Source organism: Topomyia yanbarensis, chromosome 3 (assembly GCF_030247195.1).
Source record: "Topomyia yanbarensis strain Yona2022 chromosome 3, ASM3024719v1, whole genome shotgun sequence".
Classification (NCBI taxonomy): Eukaryota; Metazoa; Arthropoda; class Insecta; order Diptera; family Culicidae; genus Topomyia; species Topomyia yanbarensis.
The window spans coordinates 339,895,292-339,918,997 of NC_080672.1; the positions used below are offsets into that span (position 1 = coordinate 339,895,292).

Here is a 23,706-nt window from a genome sequence, read left to right on the forward strand (position 1 = left end):
GAAGTAAAAGTTATTAGCAATGAATTGTAACTTGTAAAATGTCCATGCTGGACATTATTGAGGGTTAAATGGAAAATCCGTGGCTTTCGCGAGCTGGCAATATATTTTTCGGCCTTCTCATTACAAAAACAATCTTCAATAGCTTTTTTAAGCAATACAAAAATTTGGGCAGCAGAGGGTGCATTGAAATATTTTAAAAGACATTATAAAAGACATCTGTTAGACTAAACTTTCTAAACTTTCCATAATTTATGAAACGTACATGAAATTTAAGCATTTTCCGAAAATCAATGATTTTTTTCAAATCCCCACCCCCTTCTCCCAAACCAAATTTCTGGCTACGCCACTGATGAGAATACTTGGTAAACCTACCCCACTAATTGTATCCACATACCCATACACCAAATAAAAAATAATTCTTTCAAAACACTCATGCCACATTACCAAATACCAAGTATTTATCAATCGCTTTTATGTTGCCAAAAAATCGAGATAATCAAGCACATCGATTAGCAAGAAAGTAAGATTGGATTATTGATTAGTCGATTATTGTAAAAATTCAGTTATCCCTGTACATAAGCCGGTTGTTTTTCATGAGATCTAACACACGGTATGGAAATAAACTCCTTTTTTCGTTTTCGATTTTCGTGCAATTCCTCCTTAAAGACACTACCAAGTAATGACGTTGCAAGATTTTTAAAGTAATTTCGTCATTACTCGCCTTAAACCAACATTAAAAATTACGTTATTTATCAGTAATAACATTACTAACGCCTCGTGTACGGATACCTATAAAGAACCGAGAGCTACTGATTTTTTTAAAAAAATTGTCGGTCACTCTTCAAAGCACCAGTTCACTTGAACATATCGTGCACGAATCCCACTAACCTTGAAAAGTTACATGCCATTTCCAAGAACCAAACTGATTATTGTTGGCCTGAACGACAAAAACATACAACAAAGCATCCACCAATGTCTGGAAAGTCCCAAATGCTCAACATATGTTTCTGTTGCTAAAAATAGACACCACAAAATCAGTATAAACAAAAGCATAGTTTCTATCTAACATGAATGGCATGAATCTGCTTCAGAAATAGAACCAAATGATTTTCGTTTAGCTCGATTTGGTGTTTTACATAAACGGAAAAAAATTGGTTTAGGGTATGCATGTGAAAATAATATCTTTAATATTTATTCTTTAATATAGATTCAAAATGCCAATTATGCTCAAATGCAACCATGTTAGCTTCTTCCGGATAACACCAGCAAGTTGCTAGTGTCCAGATATAAACTTAATAGTTTTAATAGTGGTTTTGCATGCAAGCGCCTCTGAACAGGTAGCTCCAGTTTACGTCGATGTCGTCAGGGCAATATTGAGGAAATCCTCAAAACCAATAGTTATGACACCCTTCTGCTCGCTATCTCTCGCTCGGAATGCCTCGGTGAATCGTTGAATTTGAACGCACGTGACGATGAATTGATCGACCGATATTTCCTTGCGTTGAACTGGATCATTTTTTGCAATTAAAAACTGAATAAACTGAGGCGAAAAACGGAATCCCATTTGAGATAAAGCTAGAATATAATTATATTGTCATTTGTGATATGCAGACGTTGAGCAATCTAACCTTGGGCCAGCTCGCCTTCCTCGATATGACCAGATGCATCACGATCATATGTTTTAAATGTTTGAAGCCATTGATTTATGTAGGTATACAATTTGTCAAATTCATAAATATCAATTGTACCGCTGCGGTCTTGGTCAAACATACCTGTGAAAAACATATGATGGAAATCTGTACCATAATTTGGTATTAGAATATTATTGATTTGAGCTACCAATCATCAAGGTACACGCAGTGTCGGAAAAGTGATCCCCACGGCCATTAATCAAAGCAGCTTGAAGTTCTTTTGCATTGATTTTCCCCGAGGCATCCTTATCTACATTGCGGAAGATGTTTTGAATTTCGGGACTTACGCCCGGTTGTTGAGGTGGAGCGTATCCACCGTAACCGCCGGGTGCTTGGCCCGGATAGCCACCTTGTGGTTGACCGTAGCCTCCGTACTGCTGCCCAGGATAACCACCCTGCAAAAAAGTATAGCTCGGTTATTCCATTATTGCGATACTAGCAACGCCGACACTCTTTGCCATAAGTAAAATTTACCTACCTGATAAGCCATCCTCAGACAACACCTATTCAGAAATAATTATTATGGTATGAATGAAATCGTCCGTCCTGACGAACAGTGTAGCATTACAAGCTAATCATTGATGATTATATTTATAAATCATTGACGTCTTCCTACACGCTAAGATTCAATAACTTTATTTTGAGGAAAAAATACTTATACCAAAAATATACAACCTTCCCAGTTGTGTATTCGAGCTATAGACACTCATATATATTACTATAGTAATAGACCAGCCGAGGTACTTTTATCCTCTTTTATCGAGCCAAACAAACTGTCAAAATCCGGAGCCAAACGAGCATGACTTCATACAATGCAAACAAGCAGAGCAAGTATTGCGATTTTTTTTAAAAAATGTATTTTGCTATTCACAATAGACTTCACTTTTCAAGTCCGTATTAGGATTTTTCAATGATATTTTGAGAGATATTTATTGTGTTCTATCTAATTGCATTAAAAGCATTTTACTTATATTCCTTTTCAGCAACTTTGTGTTTTTGAAAAATTGAATATATTCATTGCTTTTCTTTATTTCTTGTTGCTCAGTATCAAACGCATAAATTCTCTTTTGATTCATATATGGAACCTCATTGAAAATTATTTTTGATAAAAACAGATGAACGAATAAAGTCGAGCTCGTTCGAGCTTGCCCATTTTTGGGTGATGCCAGTTTAACATGCTTTTTTTCTAGTTCCCAGTTTTGTGGTTTTTACATCCGCGAGTCTATTACTATGAGTGTTTATAATTCGAGCTGAAACTCTGGTACTTCCCACTGAGACGTCCAAAAAATTGTTTCAAAATCGTTCAACACGGGTCCAACGATGGACGTTCGTTGAACGGTTATTTGGACGATGCCCAAATTGGTCCAACGAACGTCCTTCATTGGACGATTTTGAAACCAACCGTTCTTAGAGGGTTAGTTAAACTCATTCCGGAACCGGTTCGGATTTCTGAATGGAGTCATTATGGATTCCAAATGAAATGAAACAACCGATTCCGACTCAGAATCGGTTGTTGAATTTGATTTGGAATCCATACTGACTCCACAGAGAACAGACATCCATGATCGAACAAAAATATTTAAAAAACGTGTGTAAACATTTGAATTAATATACTAAAAACACTAGCGCCGCCACACCAACCTATCCCAACTATCTGTCAAATCGATTCCGGAACCGGTTCGAAATCCTGGATGGATTCAGCATGGAATCTAGCTAAAAGAAAACAACCGATTCCGACTCTATCGGTTGACGCATTTGAGCTGGAATTCATGCTGGAAGTCCGAATCGGTTCCGGATTAGTTTGACTGGGTAGAGGAATAACCGCTGTCAATTCTGTCGCACTCAGTCACAAAAAAACATGACGACAGTAGCGCACCTGGTTTAGATATCCAAACTACCTTCGAAACCGTTAGAGATTTTACACAAGTTGAATGCTGAAGATGGACGTCTGTTCTCTGTGCTGACTCCATTCAGGATTCCGAATGGTTTGACCGGGTAAATGGTTACAGCCAGAATTATTATTAAAACTACTTAAATTTTGTTCTTTGGGACCATCATAAATTACGTAACGCAAAAAATGCCCAAAATTGACTGCCCCCTCCCACCATGTAACAAATTGTCACAAATTACTCTAGCCCCCCTCCCCTATTGCGTAACAAATTCCTTGAAAAAGAATTTTCTTCAGTAAAACATGTTACGTAACGTTCTAGCTTACTCCCCCTCCCCCATATGTACAATTTGTACAAACATGTCAGAATTTGTCGGGCACCCTCCCTCCCCTAAAAGCGTTACGTAATTTATGAATGGTCCCTTTTTGGGTAAATTCCTCGAAGTCGTTATAAATCATTCAATAGGGATCTTTAATTTGGAAAAAAATGTGCCAGTTTTTCATATTTATTGATAGCAGGTGATACCGGGTTTGATTGAAAACCATTACAAAACATGTATGAATATTTGGCATCACTTCCAACATCAAACGACCGCAGCCATCTGTCAAATTTTGATTCCGTTTTCGGCTGCTTTCACATTCAAGACTTTTCACAACAAAACGTTTAGCATTATTTGTATATTTTCATTCTATTTAGTGCTTGGATTTATCCAAAATTAGAGTATTATGGCAGATGATCTTCAAAACTATAAGCTGCAATTACAACAAGTACGGGGTTATAAATACCTTTTTTCAAAATTTGTTAAGATAGTTTACTTCATTATTCCCCACAGGTGGAAGCAGCTTTGCTCACAGATCCGCAAAACTCGGAGCTACTTAAGCTCAAACAAGATTTGGAGGAAGTGATCGATTTGACAAAAGATTTAATCCGGGCGCAGCAGGAAGCCGAACAGAAGAAAAGTGCGTATGTAGAACCGGCAAGCACTAGTTATTTTGAAGGTTTCTCGGCCGCAGAGAAGAAACAGTCCAAACCCACCGTCATCTGGAAGGTAGGCGACAAGTGTTCAGCAAAGTGGATCGAGGATGGGCAGTAAGTGTTTCTTTGGCATTTGTCGATATTAGTAAATTTTCATTGATTGTTATAAATTTGCAGATATTACGATGCCACAATCGAAGCCATTACGGACAACGGGGAGGTGAGCGTTGTGTTTGAAGCGTATCAAAATCGGAGCACAACTGTTGTGGGGGAACTTAAAGAACGAAAAATTAGGAATGAAGTTTTTCCGTCGAACAGCAATAAGTAAGTAATGATCGGTGATGGTATGGAAAGAATGAAATCCTATGCTTTGAACTACCGTCGTTGAACCTAAACGAAGAGGTCTTTGATTTTATTTGTTTTAACTACATAACGACACATCAGAAATTTTTTCCCCAAACAAAGACCAAAGTTGAGTCATCCCAATTTGTGCATGAGAAGACAACAACTAACTTAGAAAAAAGTTGGTTTTTAGTTTTCGCGCACCACTCGTTAGTAACTGACTCCAACTTGGGTCCAGTTAGATGATACATCAAAACTAACATTAGATTGGCTCCAGTTAATAGGCTGGTCTAGGCTGGCACAGAAACTCTGTTTTGCTGGCGAGAAAACGAAAATGAACTATTGCCTTTTGGCATGAGAGCCAAACTCCTGGAATAATACAAGAAACATTTACTCCATAACGGAAGAAAAACAATAAGTCGTGTAAATTTGCATGAAGGTACAACACGAGCGACCGAAAATAAAACCCGTTTCAAATATATTAGAATATAATAATCGGAAATAAACTTCAAGCGTAAAAATCGGACGGAGATTCTTCAGCATAAGAACCGCTTAAAAATGTTCTCCCGCAAAACTCGGCAAGAACGAGCCTCCAGTATAAAAACCGGTTGAAAATAAATCAATCGTTCTCTGGAGCATCCGTATATTGTGATGTTCAAGATTAAAAATCGGCTAACAACAACTACTTTGTAAGAATCGTACATATTTTCTTCTGGTTTTTAAACTGAAGGTTTTTTAACCTACTCTTGCAGAGGAAAGTTCCAGTCCGATTTGTATACTTGAAGTTTATACCCGGTTTTTATATTCTAATATATTTGTAGCGGGTTTTACGAAGCGTGTTTTGTCCTTGCGACTTTTATTTTCGGTTGCTCAATTAACAGAGAAAAATGGATTTTATGTTTCGTACCCCACTCGTCAGTAACTGACACCAACTTGGCCTACACTTGACAACTATTTTCAAGTTATGAAGGCAGTATTCAAGAACATACCCTCATGTTAAGAGGTAGGGTGACGAGCCCATTTTCGCCATGTTTCTATTATCACGCTATCCATTTGAAGCCGTTGGTTGGAGCAAAATCTGCCATCTTTGTTCAACGCATTGAGTCAAATGGTAGCGCAACAATAGGAGCACTCGATTCGAGTTTTCGTTGCGCTCGAACACGAGTATCTCACTGTTTTCAGCGCATTTGTGTAATTATCTTGGTTCTTAACAACGAAGCAAAGCTGTTGATGTCAATTTTTACGCATTCCATTGATTGTAGGCCAAGAAATTAATGAAAATAGGCACTTTACCCTATGTTTCAAGTTACATTATGCTCTTCATTTATGATAAACACATCTTTTTTGGTTCATTTTTACTCAACGCAGGTATCTAAACCGTTTTCAAATAACCCATATTTCAAAAAAAACTTCCTCTATTTTCTTATTTTTTTTTTTGCTAAATTTATAGACGAATGCGACCTAACCAGAAAGAGTATCTCAAGAAGAAAAAACAGAAAAAACAACAGCGATTCAAGGAACTGGAAGAGGAACGTGAAACGGAGAAAAACAAGTGGCTCCAATTTGCAGCAAAGAACACCAAAAAGACTGGTGTCAAAGGCAAGAGCATATTCGCTTCACCGGAAAATGTAAACGGACGTGTTGGTATCGGAACCTGTGGTGTTTCGGGTAAACCGATGACCGAGTTTTCTCACGGTGAAAAATATCGAAAGGGTGTATAGACGAGTGAGATTTGTAAGGTAAGCATACTTTTTCTAGCATTAAACTTTAATGGACTTACTGTGCTGCATTGGAATCCCATAAAAAGCCCGCCATTCATTTTTATGCCGGTAAATTGAAATCTATCTATCTATTGAATCTATATGTAAATTTACTTTTCTTCGAAAAATCTGGCCTATAAGAATAGTATGGGATTGATGGATTGAGGCAGTCTTGTCAATATATTTATTGAAAATATTTCTGTCTCGTGTCTCTGTCTCTGTCACACTATCAATATATTGATCAATAATTGGATTGTTGTCAATATTTCTGCTCGTGTAGGGTCTGCTTTACACTTTTGACATTTTTCAATTAGTCGGTTTTAGTATCTCATTTATCCTCGCATTATCACATGCATTAGGTTTGATCCCCTGCAGTATAGTAATGAATTGAAAATAAAAATATGCTGAAAGCGTATCGGGGCGCTTAGTTTGTTGATTATTTTAATGATTTAGTTACAGAAACCGATTAAATTAAAATACCCTCCCCAAGGTTGATGGGTTTGACGGTATTGGGGAGCTTGGGTTGCTTGTCTATCCTTCCGGCCATCATACCGTATAGTAGATACACTTAATACGTGTATCTACAAATGCGATTTGATACCTGGTGCAGAAAGTGTACTAATTACCTGGCAATCTTCTTTCATTTGATTGTCTGCGCAGAAAATCATTTTCCGTACTCAAATATCACATGTGACTCCAGTGATAAATGGAGAAAACCACGAGGATGGTGGAAGAGCAGTGGGTACAAGGCCAAGTGCTCCTCGGATGGTACCAAAATGATAAGCAAAGGGAAAGTAAGGGTTATGTTCGGAGTCTGGAAGGAGAGCATTTCGTATATTTTTTGTCTTTTCATTTGTTTCTCTTGCTGCAATATATGCCACTCGGTGGCAGAGAAAATGTGACGGCCAAGGAAACTGAAAGCCAATAGCCCAAACAGATCAGGAACAGGAAGGAGGACTACGAACAAGGAAATAAACAACAGATGAGAAACCGTTTACTTATTTATTATAACTACGATACTAATCACAATCATTTTGCTTTTCTTGTCTCGTTTCAGCAAACCAAAATCTCTCTACTATCTTTTCATTTTTTGCCTCCGACTATCCTCTATGTAATGTATCCGAAACTTGTGGGACTGGTTAACAGCCGGCGCCTGCTGGTGGAAGAAGCTGGTGTGCTATACGGACTAGCACATACGAACAGTTAGGCTTTGTAGGTCCTCATCTTGACAGAGTCTAGATGGGCGGATGAACGTCTGTCAGGGTGTGGGCTGTGAAATGACAGTGACAAAAATCGGGCCTTTAAGGATAAGTAGTTCCGTGCCAAGAACCTAATCGCTGAAGGGTCTCTAAAAGCTGATAAGAAATATATCTGTTGTTCAACATTACGAGTCCTCACCTTCAAAAGTGTTTTATCTAATGATGCAAAGCAAATATTTCACATTTTCTACGGCTGTATTTTATTTGCCTGCATTTGCATTTCTGATTCGCGCTGCTGCTTTTTGCAAGACCCCCGGCGCTCCACGACAGGCGTCAGGCTGTATGCACCTAAAACAGTGGTGTTCAACCTTTTTCGTTCCGTGTACCCCTTTCCGAATATTGCTTGCCACCATGTCAGAAATAAAAAAATGACTTTCTGCTTGATGAATGCCATATTTTTTAAAATTTATACTCTGGTCCTGAACACTTTCAGCCAGCATTTTTATTCTTGGCTCACTGAACCGATATGTAAAAGTTTCCGAAAGGGATGTTGGGAAAACAAGTTAAAATTTACCCCGCATAAACCGAATAGGGATTTTTAATTTGGAAAAATTGTGTCAGTTTTTCATACGTATTGATAGCGGATGTTCTTACGAGTACACTCATATCATTTTTAAACCTTAATTATTCTTTTCTGATTTTTAAATTTGAAAAAATGAAATTAAATTCAGCCAACAAACTGACAGTTGTCCTACTAAATGACGTATCTGCAAATATATCGTTCGCCTCATTGTTAACCGGGACAGCATCCCACACAGCATAATTTGGTACTTTTGCAATCCGCTAGCAGCCTGCCATCCCAAATTTCATCTGCCAACTATGGTAGATCTGATGAGGCAACCTATAGAGTCGTGCAAAGTCGTATGGATTTGGATGTGTTATTGTCCCAAAAGGAAACAAACTAAAAAATGTTTTTTTCAATAACTTTTCTCTTTCGTTTACTACCAACATCTGTGATTGGCGTATAACGGTTTGTCTGGTATTTCCATTCAAAGTGGATTTTGACAGTTGGCTTTTAGGCCGTAATCATATGTTTGTCGAGAAATAGTTTGAATAAAAATACGGCTTACCGATAAACTTTTAGAGAGTTTACCGATTTTGAGAAATTCTATCTGGCCACCCTGATGGTCTGCGCGCAGATTTCAAGAAATATGGCATCCCTGGATTGCCAACAGAATTAGAAAGTTGCACTAATTCAACGAAAGCAGTTGACTGTTCGCAAGTATGGGGTTTACGGTAAGTATTGTGGATATTTATGGATATATAATTAAGGGCCAATTTCTACACCCTTCGCCCTCCGTTTATTGCTATGTTTAGCCTGCGCATTAATTGCCCACGCTGAAAATAGCAATAAACGGAAGGCAAGTTTTATTTTATTTTTTTCAACCAAGCATTTTTTTTTTCGCAGTTTTGTCCAGCATGTGGCTTCAAATTTCACCCATTCGTCCAGCACGGCCCACTGAGAGGGCGTGGACCCGACGCGGTGGTCGGCGTGGGGGCTACCGTGGAGGCCGGTGCGATGGCCGCTGTGGACCGGTAGATGACAGGCCGGTCCCAGAACCGCAGCGGGCGCCGCCTCCACGGGAGCCGGTGGCACCGGCACCGGTACCAGCACCGGCACCAGCACCGGCACCAGCACCGGCACCGGGAAAACAGAATTTGGGCCGAAGAAGCGGCATAATGTATGTGCATTGATATACATTGATATATGTACTTAAATAAAATAAAAATAACTATATGTATGCTCGTATGTGTTTTTAACCCATTATGTCCTAGCGTGTGAAATTTCATACGCAAAAACAAAACATTTCTGGACCATTCTTGGTATACAATAAAGAAGTCTTCAAACTTCTGGTCTTCGTTAGTTTCAGGCTTAAAAATCGACATAGATCTTTCATTAGGGCTTAAATCGCAAATGTAAACAAACTGCGTTTTTGCTATTATGACATTATGCGACAAAAATACTACAAGATTGAGGTGAAAATTAGTTAAAATGGTTTTTAGTTCGATTTATAATTAAAGAAAACAAAACGGCGAAACATGCATTTTCTTCGAGATTTCGACTTAGGCCCTTCTTCTCATATGGAATATAAAGGCTAAACTTACATTTTTTGACAGAACCGGGCGTACGGTTATTATTCACATAATTATTCTTTAAACGGCGATTCTATTATATAAATGATAAGCAATATCTACTATGATCATGTCTACTCGATAGTTGTTGCACATAAACATTCGAATATTTCGATATTTTCATGTAATTCGAAGAAAAGATGCACGCGCCCTTTCATTTACATTGGGTTTCTATGCGCCCATTTGCTGAGCCCTTTTAAAAAGTATACTGTCAAGCTCGCCCATTTACCCAGCCCTACCCAGCAAGACAGAGTCAGTTTAGCCCATTTACCGCGCCCTTCCGAAAATTATGTACACAGTTTAGCCCTTCCGCAAATGGTGGTTGCTGAAGAGCGAAATCACGACTGGGATGCAAATTGGGCGTAAGCATTTTTTTAGTTTCTACCCACTAAAAGCACATAGGAATTAAATTCTTTGTTATATTGTCGTAAGGTTTAACCGAAGATGCTTCCGGAAAAACATGGTCATAAAGTAATTTATACCTACAATAAAAACTACATTTAGAAAAGCATCGCTGAATGTTGAAACTGATTTTTCTCCATTTGAGTACATTGCGGCTTAAGCCCTAATGAAAGATCTGTGTCGAAATAGAAAAAGGATTGAGATATTAACTCACGGCACCAATCTGCATCAGAAAATGCCATAACCCGCACACCCCTAAAGATCCCTATTGATGCCATTTTCACGGCTTAGTGGTTACTTGGGAATGACATCAATTCGGTTTTATAGTCGCTTATAGATCAAGGGTAGCAGAGCTTATATGTGCAATATCGTACTTTAGTGCTGCTTAAAGGCCACTTTTGGCGAAATATTCGGCTGATATACTGCTTACTCCTACTTTTTCCACCGCGTCTATGGGGATATGTCAAAACAATTTGTGGTGGGTATAACCCAAGACGGATACAGGTGTGCACATGTTTTTCTGTGTGTGAGTACAGTTGTCATTTTCGAGATGATAAATTTTCAGTGTTAGCAGCGACATGCGACCTCTAGTGGTTATAATCTCTTTTGATATAACCCACTGGTTAAAAAAAACAAAACAAATCAGGGAATAAAAAGTTTTTTTTCTCGTTCTTTCTTTCATGGTCTTTCGGTCGCATGCGCCGTTTGATTTTTTTTTTCGCAGTACGGCGTGCGTTCCAGACTCTTCTACCTTTAGAAGATTTGGAAGTTACTTTGCTCCAGCGTGTTTGCTGTAATAAGCATCGAAAAGTTGTTATAAGGTGAATATAATGCTTGCTTTAGTGCTTAGTGGTTACTTGGGATCCCATGCAAATGTTCAAGCTCTAGCTTAATTGTTTCATTGTTGGTGTCGTCGACAAGAACTTTACATGCACGAATCCGATAATATGATGTGGTTTCATATTTGTAGGAATATAACTTGGTGTTACAGATTTTTTTTTGTTTATTTTCTTTTCTCTACTCTCGATAACACAAGGAAAAACTAGAATAATTAATAACCATAATCACAATACCTTTTCCATAAACATCCGAAAAGAACAAGTTATGTGACGTCATGCTCGATTGGCTCCGGCATTTAACATGTTCAATTTGCTCCGCACAGTGTCTCCGCCTAACTATGAATATAGTAACTATAGCTTTCATTTATTCAAGAGTACTTATTCAAAAGGTCCTAAGTGACATTGAGCTCGAACTGAGAAAAACGAGACTGAAGTTTCATGGACCTAAAACAAATCCTTATTAGAGCACAAATATGCGTTTTGATGGAACAACTATGCCAATATAGTCTAAGGACTATGCTCATTAGGTAAATAATACTAAAAACATGAAATGTTTAGTGCTAATGTAGTTTTTAAGCGCTTTAGAATGATGCGTCCTTTTGAAAATTATAGGACCTTTCATATAGGTCTTTTTTTTTGGGCCCAAGAATCATACGACGCTGCACATAAGGCTTTTTCAGCAAAGGTAGCTCTTACGACGAATATTGAATTTCTTCAAAGTTTTCGACAAAATGAGCACCGGAACACGAATGTTCTACATTACTATGGTAAATAGTTGCACTGGATTTGAAAAATTCTTGCAGAAAAAAAAATTGCGGGAAACTGTAGTTTATATTAACAAACCATTGGCTGGAAGTGGTTAAAACCAACTAATGGCATGTTACTTTAGAATAAATAAGCTTTCCAATTATCATTTAATTTATTATCCTTTCTAAATTGAACTTCGAAAATAAGTCGCATGAACAGAAGAAAATAATTTCTTTTATTTTGATGCTTAGGACGTTTTTACTAGGTACCTATGTGCAGTGGGAAAAACATAGAATGAAATGAATCTTGCGTCGTTTTTGCATGGCGCCTATGAACAGTTGCAGAGGTTTTGAAATATTTCGCGCATAGGTCCTTTCAATTTAAAAGGTCTCAAGTGCAAAATTTCAAAATGTGATCATGAAAACTTTGCGACTTTTTATATAATGCTTGTTATTTTGATTAATACTGGGTATAATGAATCCTGGTTTTCGGTATTCGTTAGCTATGTTGTAATCACATGCTGTGCTGCAAATAACTCAGTTTGTTTACATTTGTCACTAAGGACCATTTGAATCAGCAATCTTGTATTCATCTTGCATTTTGAAAGGCGGTGTGGGCACTGTTGCCTGGACCTCGGTTGAAAAAAATATTTGCCATGGTTGCCAGAATTACATTTTGTGCAATGTGTTCAACAGATGCCGCTATGGGCAATGATTTTTTAGAATTTTACTCAATATGTTGCGTCTGTTTGTCTGTGAATTACCATTGTCCTTTTTTCATACTCGACCATACAAACAATGGGTTGTTCGGAGCAGTAACCATATGAAAATATGCTTTTTTCATACATTTTGATCAAATATCATTCAAGAACCATATAGTTTATGGTGACGTGCATACTTTAGAGCCGGCGATGCCTAAAATATTACGAAGGATAAAATGCATTATAAAAAATTTCTTCCCTTTCATATATGTTCAATTATATCGATTGATAAAGTCTTACGGCCAATTTCTTCACTGGATGAAAACCGGTTTTCGCTGAAAACCAGTTTTCAGGTTGCTGGTGACCAATTAGCCAAAAACCGGTTTTCAACGAAAACCGGGTTTCATCCAAGTGAAGAAATTGGCCATTATTGTGTTGCTTGCCGGCTTCTGAAGAAAATTTCGTTCTTCCTAATTGTATTGTCGCTTTATCCAATTAAGCTATTGCCGTAATATTATCAGTCGACTTTTTCCATCATGTGAATCTAGAGGTTTCTGGAAAAGTGCGAACAGATATAAACGAACTAAAAAAAATCCACCAGAGCAGTGACACAAATATATAATCTGTGGTATAACGTAGTATATAATTCTACAATGTAAGATACACGGAAAATATTGGAAATTGTAATTCAAATGAGTATAGTTGTTTAATAGTTGAATTATAAATTAAATTGGAATAAAACAGTAGTATTCACAATATGGTGAGTATTACACACAAAAAAAAATGTTGGTAAAAATAAGAGTTTTTCGCTCTCAGCATAAAATAACCAACACGTACTCTTAGTTTGAAAATAAAAGTTTTATTTTAATGTTCTTCAACAGCATAAAATAAAACTTATTTTGATTATTCATCTTGATTAATTCAAAAGCTTCAGCTTCACCCTAACAATAGAATGACACCGTTTTTTGCTAAGAGCGGAACACTTATTTTACAAATAGTTTTCTGCGCATACATGAATAGTTTGGAAGCATGAGTATGAGAGTGAATAGAATACTATATAGAACATTTTTAAGGAGAGCTTGAGTTACCTAGCAATTTTACCCAATAATACTTTAATATTCCGCAGAGCCAACTAATGTTAATTACAGGTTATAATTTAATAACCATTCCCTCTATCGTTTTCCGGCAGCAAAATAACGATAACAATTTTAAACTACCTACTAGTAGGTAATGGATTTTAAGTGTGTACCGAGTTTTATGCATATTGCAGTCAAATTCACACACACACTAGGGAGTCATTAAAGTGCTGCCTGTGGAAGCGGTTGCCAAAATTCTAGTGTTGAAATCATCATAAAGGGAGTGTTGCCGTTTTGACTGATTTTCACTCTTCGTCTCTTTCCCTATTCTCTTTGTCTATGGAGTTTTGTTTACCTCCAACTGTCGCGATGTTAGACCACTTCTTTGAAGTTAGGCTATATAGTAGCCTCTACTGTGAATGTAGTCATAACAAAATTATTCAGTCGTACGAGTAGCACGAATTTAGTTCGATAGCAGTGCTTCTTTAATTTCGGTGAGCTAATTTCGTGATACCGGAGTGGTACAAGTCCGAGTAGTCGATGTGTTTTTTTTTAATTCGGGAATTACATAATACCGAAGTGGTAAAAGTCCGATTGGTCCCCATCGAGGCGATATAAAACACGCAGTTTGTGACGAGGCCGCCATTTTCAAAATTACTTGGCCCGGCTGAAAAGTGCTATAAAAGTAGCGTTTGGATTGCAGATCTACAGAATCGGCGGATTTTCGGTATATCAAGCAACGTTTCGAGGTCGTATTATCTGCAGCCGGGAAATTTTCTGGACAGTGAAGTTTGGTTAAGTGACCCGTGAATTTATCGTCTACTGGCAAGGGCCTAGCCGTTGTTTTTGTTTGTGAACATTATTCAATATGAATCTGGGAATAATGGCTTCTACAATAGAGCCTTATCGTGAGGGGACTTCCTTCGGCGACTGGGCAGACCGGCTAGCATATGCATTTGAGGCTAACGACGTCGTGGAAGCTAAACGAAAATCTCATTTCATAAGCTTATGCGGTCCCTTCGTATATTCACAACTTAAATTGATTTTTGACAAATATACTCTGAATGTTGTGAGCTACAACGAAATGATTGCAAAATTGAGACAAAAGCTGGATAATACACAACCGGATTTCGTTCAGCGGTTTGAGTTTAGTAATATGGTCCAACAACCCGGTGAATCAGCCAAGGATTTCGTGCAGGCAGTTAAGCTACAGGCGGAGCGTTGCGGGTTCGGCGAATTTAAAGAACTAGCCATCCAAAACAGGATCCTCGCAGGGCTCAGAGATGAAAATTTAAGAAAAATACTTCAAAATGATGAAACATTAACGATACAATCGATTGAATCGATTATCCATAAATGGAACATGACTCAGGGAAATGCGCGTACATATAATACAAATCAGTTTTCTCCTGGGCCCGAATTGGTTCAATATCCAAATCATAGACAATACGGTGCACCTGAACAGGTGAAACATATTGGACGTCCAATTCCAGCGAGTCAGGGTTCTCCGCCGCTTGGTTACAGAAGCGAATTGCAAATGCAGAACAATAGATTTTCCTCTGGGCTAGATTTTGGCCAATATTCAAATAATAGGCAGTACGGTCAGCCTGATCAGGTGAACCGTATTAGAGCTTCCATTCATGAGAGGCAAAGTTTTCAGCCGTACGGCAACAGAAATGATATGCGATTGCAGAATATTAACATGAAACCAAGCGATTTCATACAAAACAATCGAATTGAAAATCAATCATACAATAACAACAATAATTCCAATAACAACAATGACCGATTTTCTTCTAATCCAGATTTTGGTCAATATCCAAATAATAAACAATCTGACCAAGTAAACCGTATAAGACCTTCAATGCCCGATAGACTGGGTGTTCGGCCATACGGCAATAGAAATGATTTGCGAATGCAGAATAATAGCACAAATAATTCAACACAACAGAATAAAAAAGGAAAAGGCAAACCAGTAAAAATTGACCGCTTCATGGAGGCTTATAACAACAATGAATATATTCCACGAAAATTCAGAGCTAAACAAGATTTTTCGAATACAATTTGCAATTACTGTGGAGTCAAGGGACATGTAAAAAGGAAATGTTTTGCATTAAAAAATTTGAAAAGGGATGCAGTGAAATTTATAGATAATGCTAAGCCTGGGACGGATGCACAACAACAACTGGCAGCCATCATTAAGAAGGACATTGGAAGCGATGAGGAGGATGCGATTGGTAACCCAGATGGTGCATGGAAAGATGGCAATGATAGTCCATCGAAATCAGATTAGGTGTTATCATGAGCGAGACCAGGATGCAAAACCGTTTGTTTGTGTTGCAGATCTGGAAAAAAGAAACATGTGTGTGAAGCTGTATGTGGCTCGGAGAAAGAAGTGTTTTGGGTAATCCCAGAGCATACTCCGGCAAAGGTCCGAAGAAAACCAGAATGAAATATGGCGAACTCGCCGGGGGTTTGAAACGTTTTCGAACATCAATATTTTTTTTTAAGAAAAATCCATTCTCATAATTTGAACTGAATATAAACCTATTTGTGTGGTTTTTTAAATTATTGCTAGATGGCCGCAATATGGCTAAATTCAATGTAATTTTTCCGAGTAATTATAACCAATGCTAGATTAAAATGTACATAGTTATAACCTGCATGTCTATTGAAATAAAAACTCTGGAAACGCAAATAAATCGAAGTCTCTTTTGTGAATAACCATAGTAGAGTAATTAAGTCATAAGTTATTAAATTTGAGGAAACATTCAGCATAAGAGGAGTCGAATGATTATTCCCCCCGGTACGAACAGTGAAATTAGCTTTGGATTTTATGTTGAATGACATGACATCCATCGGATTTAGTGCTTCCAACAGCATTATGTAAGGTGATGAATGTGTTATAATAAACAATAGCCTACAAAGGAATAACAAGATAAAAAAATAGATTGGAATTAGAATGGTTGGTTTTTGAAACATCAAATAAACGAGCAATGTGATTTCACCCTGCAGTGAACGCATGCCTCATGTCAACTGACTGGGAGTCGTGGGCTAAATACACACGTGTATCGCGGCAGAATTTGCTGGTGTGTGGAGAATAGCTCTCTTGGTTCATACATTGGCCGTGCTGCCGTGTGTAAGCACATGAAACGATACAATACACGGGTGAGCAATTATCGAATGATTCCCACTCATCCAGCTGCATGTGAGGCGATGGCATGGCGTCAGTTTACGTGGTTCAATTTTGCGGAAATATCGCACTGTGCTATATTTCTCCTTAGTGGATCACAATTTAGGTAAAAACTATTATTTCTCCATGAAGGAGAAAATAGTTTAAAACTATCTTTGCGTGTGAAGAGCACAAAACTAATAACTAAATTAGTTATGGAATTTGCTAGCTTAGTCCCGTCAATATGTTAGTTTCCATAACTATTTTTGAAAAAAAAATCGTATATTAACTCAATAGTTGTGCGCGGAAACGTTTTGTAACAGCTCTACAACTTAGCGAAAAATGCTGATTAAGGGGTTGCACCATGAAAAAATATGAATATTTTGAGATTTTTTCTTGAGTCAACAAATAGAAGAATCGAGATCTTGTAAAATGGGATTTTGTCACAAGATGGTGGCTGTGCAACATTTTCCCGTCGGGGAGACTTTTTGGAAGGGGTCTACCGCTACGGCTAAAAATCTATCTCCCGTAATTTTTTACCTAGAGCTCAAAACAAAAGTTTTTGGTTTCTTATAACAATAGCAAGTGACGTACGTAGGATTTTTTCGATATCATAATTTTTCGCGAAATGGCATCCTTTTTAGTGAAAATACGCTAAAAGTGTCCTAAAATCGATACAAAATTGTTTATAAAAATTAATCAAAAAATGAAATACGCAGGTCGTTGGAGAAATCCATTTTGTATTGTCGCATTGGATAAGAAACATCAGAGTGTCTCTGAGTTCGGTAGCTCAATCACGGTGTCGTCTATGTAAGGACGGGCGAAAACTCGAAATCGCAATTGCGCTACTGCTGGGCAGTTGCATATCAGATGATATGAAGTTCCGCAGACGGATTCACAAAGATCACACGAAAATAACTCAGCGCGCTGAATAGTAGCCATGTGAAAATTGAGTTTGCAGTGGCCGGTTAAAGGCCTGGTCAGCATGTCGCAGTGGAGTTAAGAAAACGTACGAGATTTTTCAAAATCACACGGTATGGTTGTTCTAGAAACGCCTTTGTATGGTGACACGTTTCTAGATTTCTTCAATAACTGCGGTGGTCGGACGAAGCCCAGGACCGGATTTTTCTCTTATCCAACTTGTCGAAATTGGCAAAGCGGGATCACGACCAACGAAGTCAATCGCTGAATCTGCTCTGGCCAATTTGTCAGCCCATTTAGTTGCAGTAATACCGGAATGTTCGGGCAACCAGACAAGGTAGATAGTATAAACAATGCTTTATTCTTCGGTTTGGGTTCGGCACGTGATCACTGGCTTGGGCTGTGATTTGTCCGAGCTAAGGGCCTTGATTGCAGCCTGACCACAAGTAACAGACATCCATGAATAAATATGTTAATAAAATTTTTAAAAACTTGAATGAATATACGTTAAACTTAAAACACCAGTGCCACCACACTAGGGGGGTTGTGGTACCGGTAATACCGGTACCGAAAATCCCGGGAATACCGACCGATTTTTGGTACCGTAATACCGGTACTGAACAAAAGCCAGTACCGGTATTTTCGGTACTATACATTTTTTATGACAAATATGTTAACTCTGCAGGGGGATCTGTTTCAAAATATCAGTCTGCAGGATAACGTTTAATTATATTAATTTGCCTTCTAGATAAATCGTTGAGATAACACCTTTGTGTGGGAATGAGGTGGGGCCAACATCATAATAATTCTAGAAGTTAAAGTTTTATTATCGACATTCTGATTGGTTTCCATTATTCACTGGGTGGCGCGTAATAAGACTATGGTCTAAATCATGTCTGTATTTGGTTTGCTCTTAAACCTTTATCTATAAAATAACGAACAGCGGTTTAGTAGCTAACAGTTTTAGACTTAGTGAACTGCTTCAAATGGGGCGATTTGTAATTATTGGTGATCGAAAAATTCAGCAAAACTCCATAGTTTATAGGAAAGCAAGAAGCCTTGATATGCACTAGAGAATAGTAGGCAAACGGCATAAAGGTCGAAACCAATTTTCAGAAAAGCAAGAGAGGAAATGCGATAAACCTGCTGGGATTTACTGCCATGCTCGCTTTGATTTACTGTTGTTAATAGGGTTTCATACATTTACCATCTGTTCAAGTCGACGAAAGTCGCACCACTTAGCAGTTACTGATTTCAAAGTGGCCTAGATTTCGAAATGAAAGAAGGTGCCCTATACGAAAAATTTCTTCTGTGAAATGATTCTTGTCATTCCGAAGCAATTAAAAACAATAAACATGTTTTTTGATCAGCACAAATCAATCATCTGAGAATAAGATCATTAGTTTGAGCATTCAATTTGAGTTTGAAATTTGTTCCGTTTTTTTAAAAAAAATATTCGGGTACCGGTACTTTACCGGTACTGAGGGCATTAGTACCGTAGTACCGGTTCTCGCCAAAAAGGGTCGGTACTGCGAACCCTACACCACACCAACTTATCCAAACTATCCATCAAATCTATTCCGGAACTGGTTCAAAATCTTGAATGGATTCAGTATGAAATCTGGCTCAAAGAAAACAACCGATTCTGACTCAATCAGTTGATGCATTTGAGCTGAAATCCATACTGAATCCACTAAGAAGCCCGAACCGTTCCAAAGACCAGTAATCTGCAGTATGTATACATATGATAATGCTTCCTGTTTAAGGTGTATGTGTAATGGTTTGATCCTTAGAAGGCCTTCCAAGGCTGCAGTCGGGGTTATCGTGAAATCACCAGTTAATGCCATGAGATGATTTAGCTTCAACAGGATCTTCACTACCTCTCCCCTCTGCCACCACACAAGGCATAGATATGATATTAATTATTGGACGTACAATTGTCGTTTAAATCTACTGGATGTATTTGGGTTTGAGACCCCATGGGGTCCTGCAGGTTTCTCCAAAAGTTTGTCTGCATTGCCCGAAGGCCATGTACGCGCTCTTGAATCTAAACTCAATAGGAGCAGACAAGTTCAGTTTGGAATCCAATATAACTCCAACGTACTTGACTTGATCTGCACACAGTAGCTCAGGATCAAAGAAATACAAGGGACAAACCCCTGTTGTTATTCGCTTCTTTGTGAAAAGAACCATTGAAGTTTCGTTTGAATTAATCGATAATTTAACTTGTCGACACAACTGTTCAACAGCTCCTAATACTTGTTGCGTTAAATCAAATATTGGTTTGATGAAAAGTCTAGTAATTAGTATTTGGTGATCCGTAGGTTGCAAATCCAAGCTCATCGAGTTTTCTCAACAAGCAGTCGGCAACCAGCTTCCATAGCAAATATGATAGAACGCCATCCCGAGGACAGCCGCTATTACTCAACTTCCTTGTCTCTACCTGTCTCAGTGACGAGCAAAAAATGCGGTTAGTAAGCATTGCGTTTATCCAACCCGAGATACATGCAGATACCCCATGTCCGCGCGTCGCTTCCAGGATAGACTGGAGGAACACATTGTCAAAAGCACCTGCAATATCTAAGAATACACCCAAGCTAAATTGCTTGATTGAGGTCTTCTCAATGTTGTAAACAATATCGTGAAGCAGAGTGACCATGGATTTCTCACAGTGATATGCATGTTTCATTTTGTGCAATGGATAATCAACTAAGCTAACCTTCCTGATGTGATGATCGATCACGAAAATGGTAAAGCGTACAGCAATTATGTCTTCTGAGATGTATAATGGTCCAAGACCTTCATTGTAATGATATAGACATAGTGATTAATCCCCCTTGAAGTGAAATATCTGCTACAATTTTTTTTCGAAATACGAAAAATATGATGAAGCTTTCAGCAATGTTAAAGAACTTGTTTTTCCAAATATCTTTACTGCAGACCAACAATCTCTATTTATAGCACTCTCGAAGTTATTGACCGTGACCGTTTGTGTATGGCCCCTTGAAAACTTTTTTTCAATATATCTTCTTAAATATCGTTAAAGCTTCAGCATGTTCCAGAAGAGAACATTCCCTCGGCATGATACTGTACCTTGAAGTGGTCCGGGGGCTTTTCCACCAAAGCAGTATTACAGTGATTATATCACATAAACTTGGGATACGATTATTTTCTTTTTAGTTAAGCTACATTGTGATCAATTTTAGTACTTAACTTGGCGACCTTTATTATCCACTGCCATGGTCAAATAATATACAATGTGGGTTTAGGGCCCAATTCTCTCTGCAGGCACCTCATTTCAAACGTACAAACGTGGCCCACGCGATAACACAAACCTGGTCACAAATACGAACGCCCGCGATCTCGCCAATATTCAAACACCCCGATTGATTAGGTGAACGTTGGAACCTAAGAACCTAAGCTTGCGCAATCATGAATCGGTCACGTCCGGAAGTCTCCGCCCTTGACCATAGCAGCCCAAATTCATGCCTTTAGTTGGACCAATAGAAATAAAAACTAGACAAGACGTCCATGTGCGATCGTTGAAGAATACGCGAACATGCGAATGGCCACACGCTTATAAAAATAATGTGTCCACGCGAAGTTACATACTAGCACACGCGACAAAAACGTCCACATACAAACGCTCGAGTCCTTCTCGATCATCCACGCACGACTACACCCACGATCTCGTAAAAAGTATAACATCCTGGTGACTAAGTGAATGGTTTAGCACTTAGAAATTAACAATCCCGGTCTCGAGAGTGAACCTCCAAATGCCCGTGTTCGCGCGAAACTACATAAAAATCGAATGCAAAGTCACATACACGCGACAAAAAAAAATATCAAAATGCTTGAGCCCTTCGCGACCATCCACGCAACCTATACTCGCGCTCTTCCAGACATTATAACATCCCGGTGATAATATGAACGTCTCGGCACTTGTAATCACTCAAACGCAATCTCAAGCGTGAACCTACAGTCCCCCGCACTCGCGCATTCATGAATAGTTCGCGTCCGGAAGTCTCTATCCCTGATTCCAGAAGTCTAGGTCCATGCCTTAATTAAATCAATTAGCTCTACAGTTCCAGTAGGACAACTCTCGAAAAAAAATCGGCATATTATTAATACTCAATAACAATACTAACTCTTCTCTTTATTTTATTTTTTTTTAATTTATTTTCGGTCTCATGCGTTATTTTCTTGTGATGACCTTTTTGAGCTCATACATCCAAGAAGAGCAACATTGCTGCCAACAATGATTCTTCTCTGCCATCGGACGTCGCCAGGTTTTAGAACAATGGATATGTATTCTCATACTCGATGGTATCAGATAAGTAGGAACGATCAACAAACTGCAAGTAGTATATTACACATTTCTTGTTTTAAAGTATGAAATATTCGTATTAAAATATTATTTACAGGCTCCACACATATCTCAACACACACAAATACACAAATGCTTGACAGGTGACTGGGCCAAGTGCATTCACTCGTAGGATCTATCATTTCGATGATCGCCTCGATTCTACGAAACCAGTGCACAAGTAAGCTGACATAAGCTAGTCTCATCTGGTGAATGCATGTAACCTGGAAACCCCAGTCACGACAGGACGAGACGGACAGACTGGACTCGACGGGGCCTAATTCAGAGTTTTTGAGCATTCTTCAATGCACGGTTATTGACCTAAAAAAAGAAACATTCGGCATGTTATTTTTCCTTTTATTACTGTATCTTGAGTTGGGGTCATACTGATATTCACTAGCACAGTCAATTGCATATTCTCCCATATACATTCACATCCAAAACGTGCAAACGCCCCTAACTTTCGCGATAACACAAACCTGGTCAAAAACGCGAACTTACATTACAATTTCAATCATCCACACACCTACACTCGCAATTTCGCCAACACCCCTTTACTTAAGTGAACTTTTCAGCACCTATAACTTTACAACCGCGATCTCAAGCATTAACCCACCACTCGCGCGATCATAGACCGGCTACGTTCGGAATTCTCTATTCTCGATCAGCCTAGACTCATGCCTTCAGTTGGACCGATCGGGAATGATGCTCATATTCACTAGACAACACGTTTCTCTACCATACACTGAAAATTAATTATTAGATTCACGGTCCGCGCGCGATCGTTCGAGAATATACGTGAATGTGCGAATGGCAACACGGATCTAAAACCGGATTTATGCACGCAAAGTTGGAGACACGCTGGCATTCATATGCTCGAGCCTTTAGCGATCACACTATTACACAATTAGTAAACGCCCACGCTAACCCAGACAGATATGCACTCCTGGACTCGAACGCTAAAAACCACACCTTCCACGCATACACCACCCAGGACTGAACATTAGATTCATACATACAAAGCAACAAGTAATAATTACAGGTATTCGTCTGGCAACCGGGGGAAGTACATCTCAAACGCAGAACTTATCATTTCAATGATGGCCTTGGATCTGCGTTGCCTGTGTTCAAGGCACCATAGCTTTGTCCGTCAGGTCAAGGATGTATGAAACCCGCTAGCCACTACCCTCGGCCCTAGCTGCCCATAAAGGGATAAAAAAAGCATGTTCCAGAAGAGAACATTGGTCTATCTTTTGTGACTTAGAAGTTATTGGGTAATTTATGATAGTATTGGCAAAGATTAAAATTTTGAAATAACTTTTGAGCGGGTAAAAACGAGCACCCAGCTCTTGTTGCAATTAAAAATGTTACAATAACACTATGAAACTCAATAGAGTTCACAATAGTTCAATTCTATTGTTTTTCAAAAAATGT

The 23,706-nt window shown here is 38.5% G+C and overlaps 2 protein-coding genes across 2 annotated transcripts; one reads left to right on the plus strand and one right to left on the minus strand.

The window, feature by feature from the left end:
- Positions 1 to 1,155: 1,155 nt before the first annotated feature.
- LOC131692681 (peflin) lies at positions 1,156 to 2,442 on the minus strand. Its single transcript, XM_058979861.1, has 5 exons — positions 2,367 to 2,442; positions 2,170 to 2,310; positions 1,840 to 2,086; positions 1,629 to 1,772; positions 1,156 to 1,575 (listed from the first exon to the last, which is right to left on the minus strand). Exons 2-5 carry the CDS (start codon positions 2,179 to 2,181, stop codon positions 1,349 to 1,351), a joined length of 630 nt encoding a protein of 209 aa, XP_058835844.1. The 5' UTR covers positions 2,182 to 2,310; positions 2,367 to 2,442; the 3' UTR covers positions 1,156 to 1,348.
- A 1,745-nt stretch (positions 2,443 to 4,187) lies between these two features.
- Positions 4,188 to 6,752, plus strand: LOC131691864 (survival of motor neuron-related-splicing factor 30). The gene is made up of 4 exons (XM_058978539.1): positions 4,188 to 4,347; positions 4,413 to 4,669; positions 4,733 to 4,879; positions 6,348 to 6,752. The coding sequence occupies exons 1-4, from the start codon at positions 4,306 to 4,308 to the stop codon at positions 6,616 to 6,618; spliced, it is 717 nt and encodes a 238-aa protein (XP_058834522.1). The 5' UTR covers positions 4,188 to 4,305; the 3' UTR covers positions 6,619 to 6,752.
- Positions 6,753 to 23,706: the final 16,954 nt, after the last annotated feature.

Coding starts and splice junctions, on each gene's coding strand:
- LOC131691864 (XM_058978539.1), top strand. CDS start 4,306: ATGGCAGATGATCTTCAAAACTATAAGCTGCAATTACAACAA. Junction 4,348..4,412: donor ATAAGCTGCAATTACAACAA/GTACGGGGTTAT, acceptor TATTCCCCACAG/GTGGAAGCAGCTTTGCTCAC. Junction 4,670..4,732: donor AAGTGGATCGAGGATGGGCA/GTAAGTGTTTCT, acceptor ATAAATTTGCAG/ATATTACGATGCCACAATCG.
- LOC131692681 (XM_058979861.1), bottom strand. Junction 1,773..1,839: donor TGCGTGTACCTTGATGATTG/GTAGCTCAAATC, acceptor TGTTTTTCACAG/GTATGTTTGACCAAGACCGC. Junction 1,576..1,628: donor GGAAGGCGAGCTGGCCCAAG/GTTAGATTGCTC, acceptor ATTATATTCTAG/CTTTATCTCAAATGGGATTC.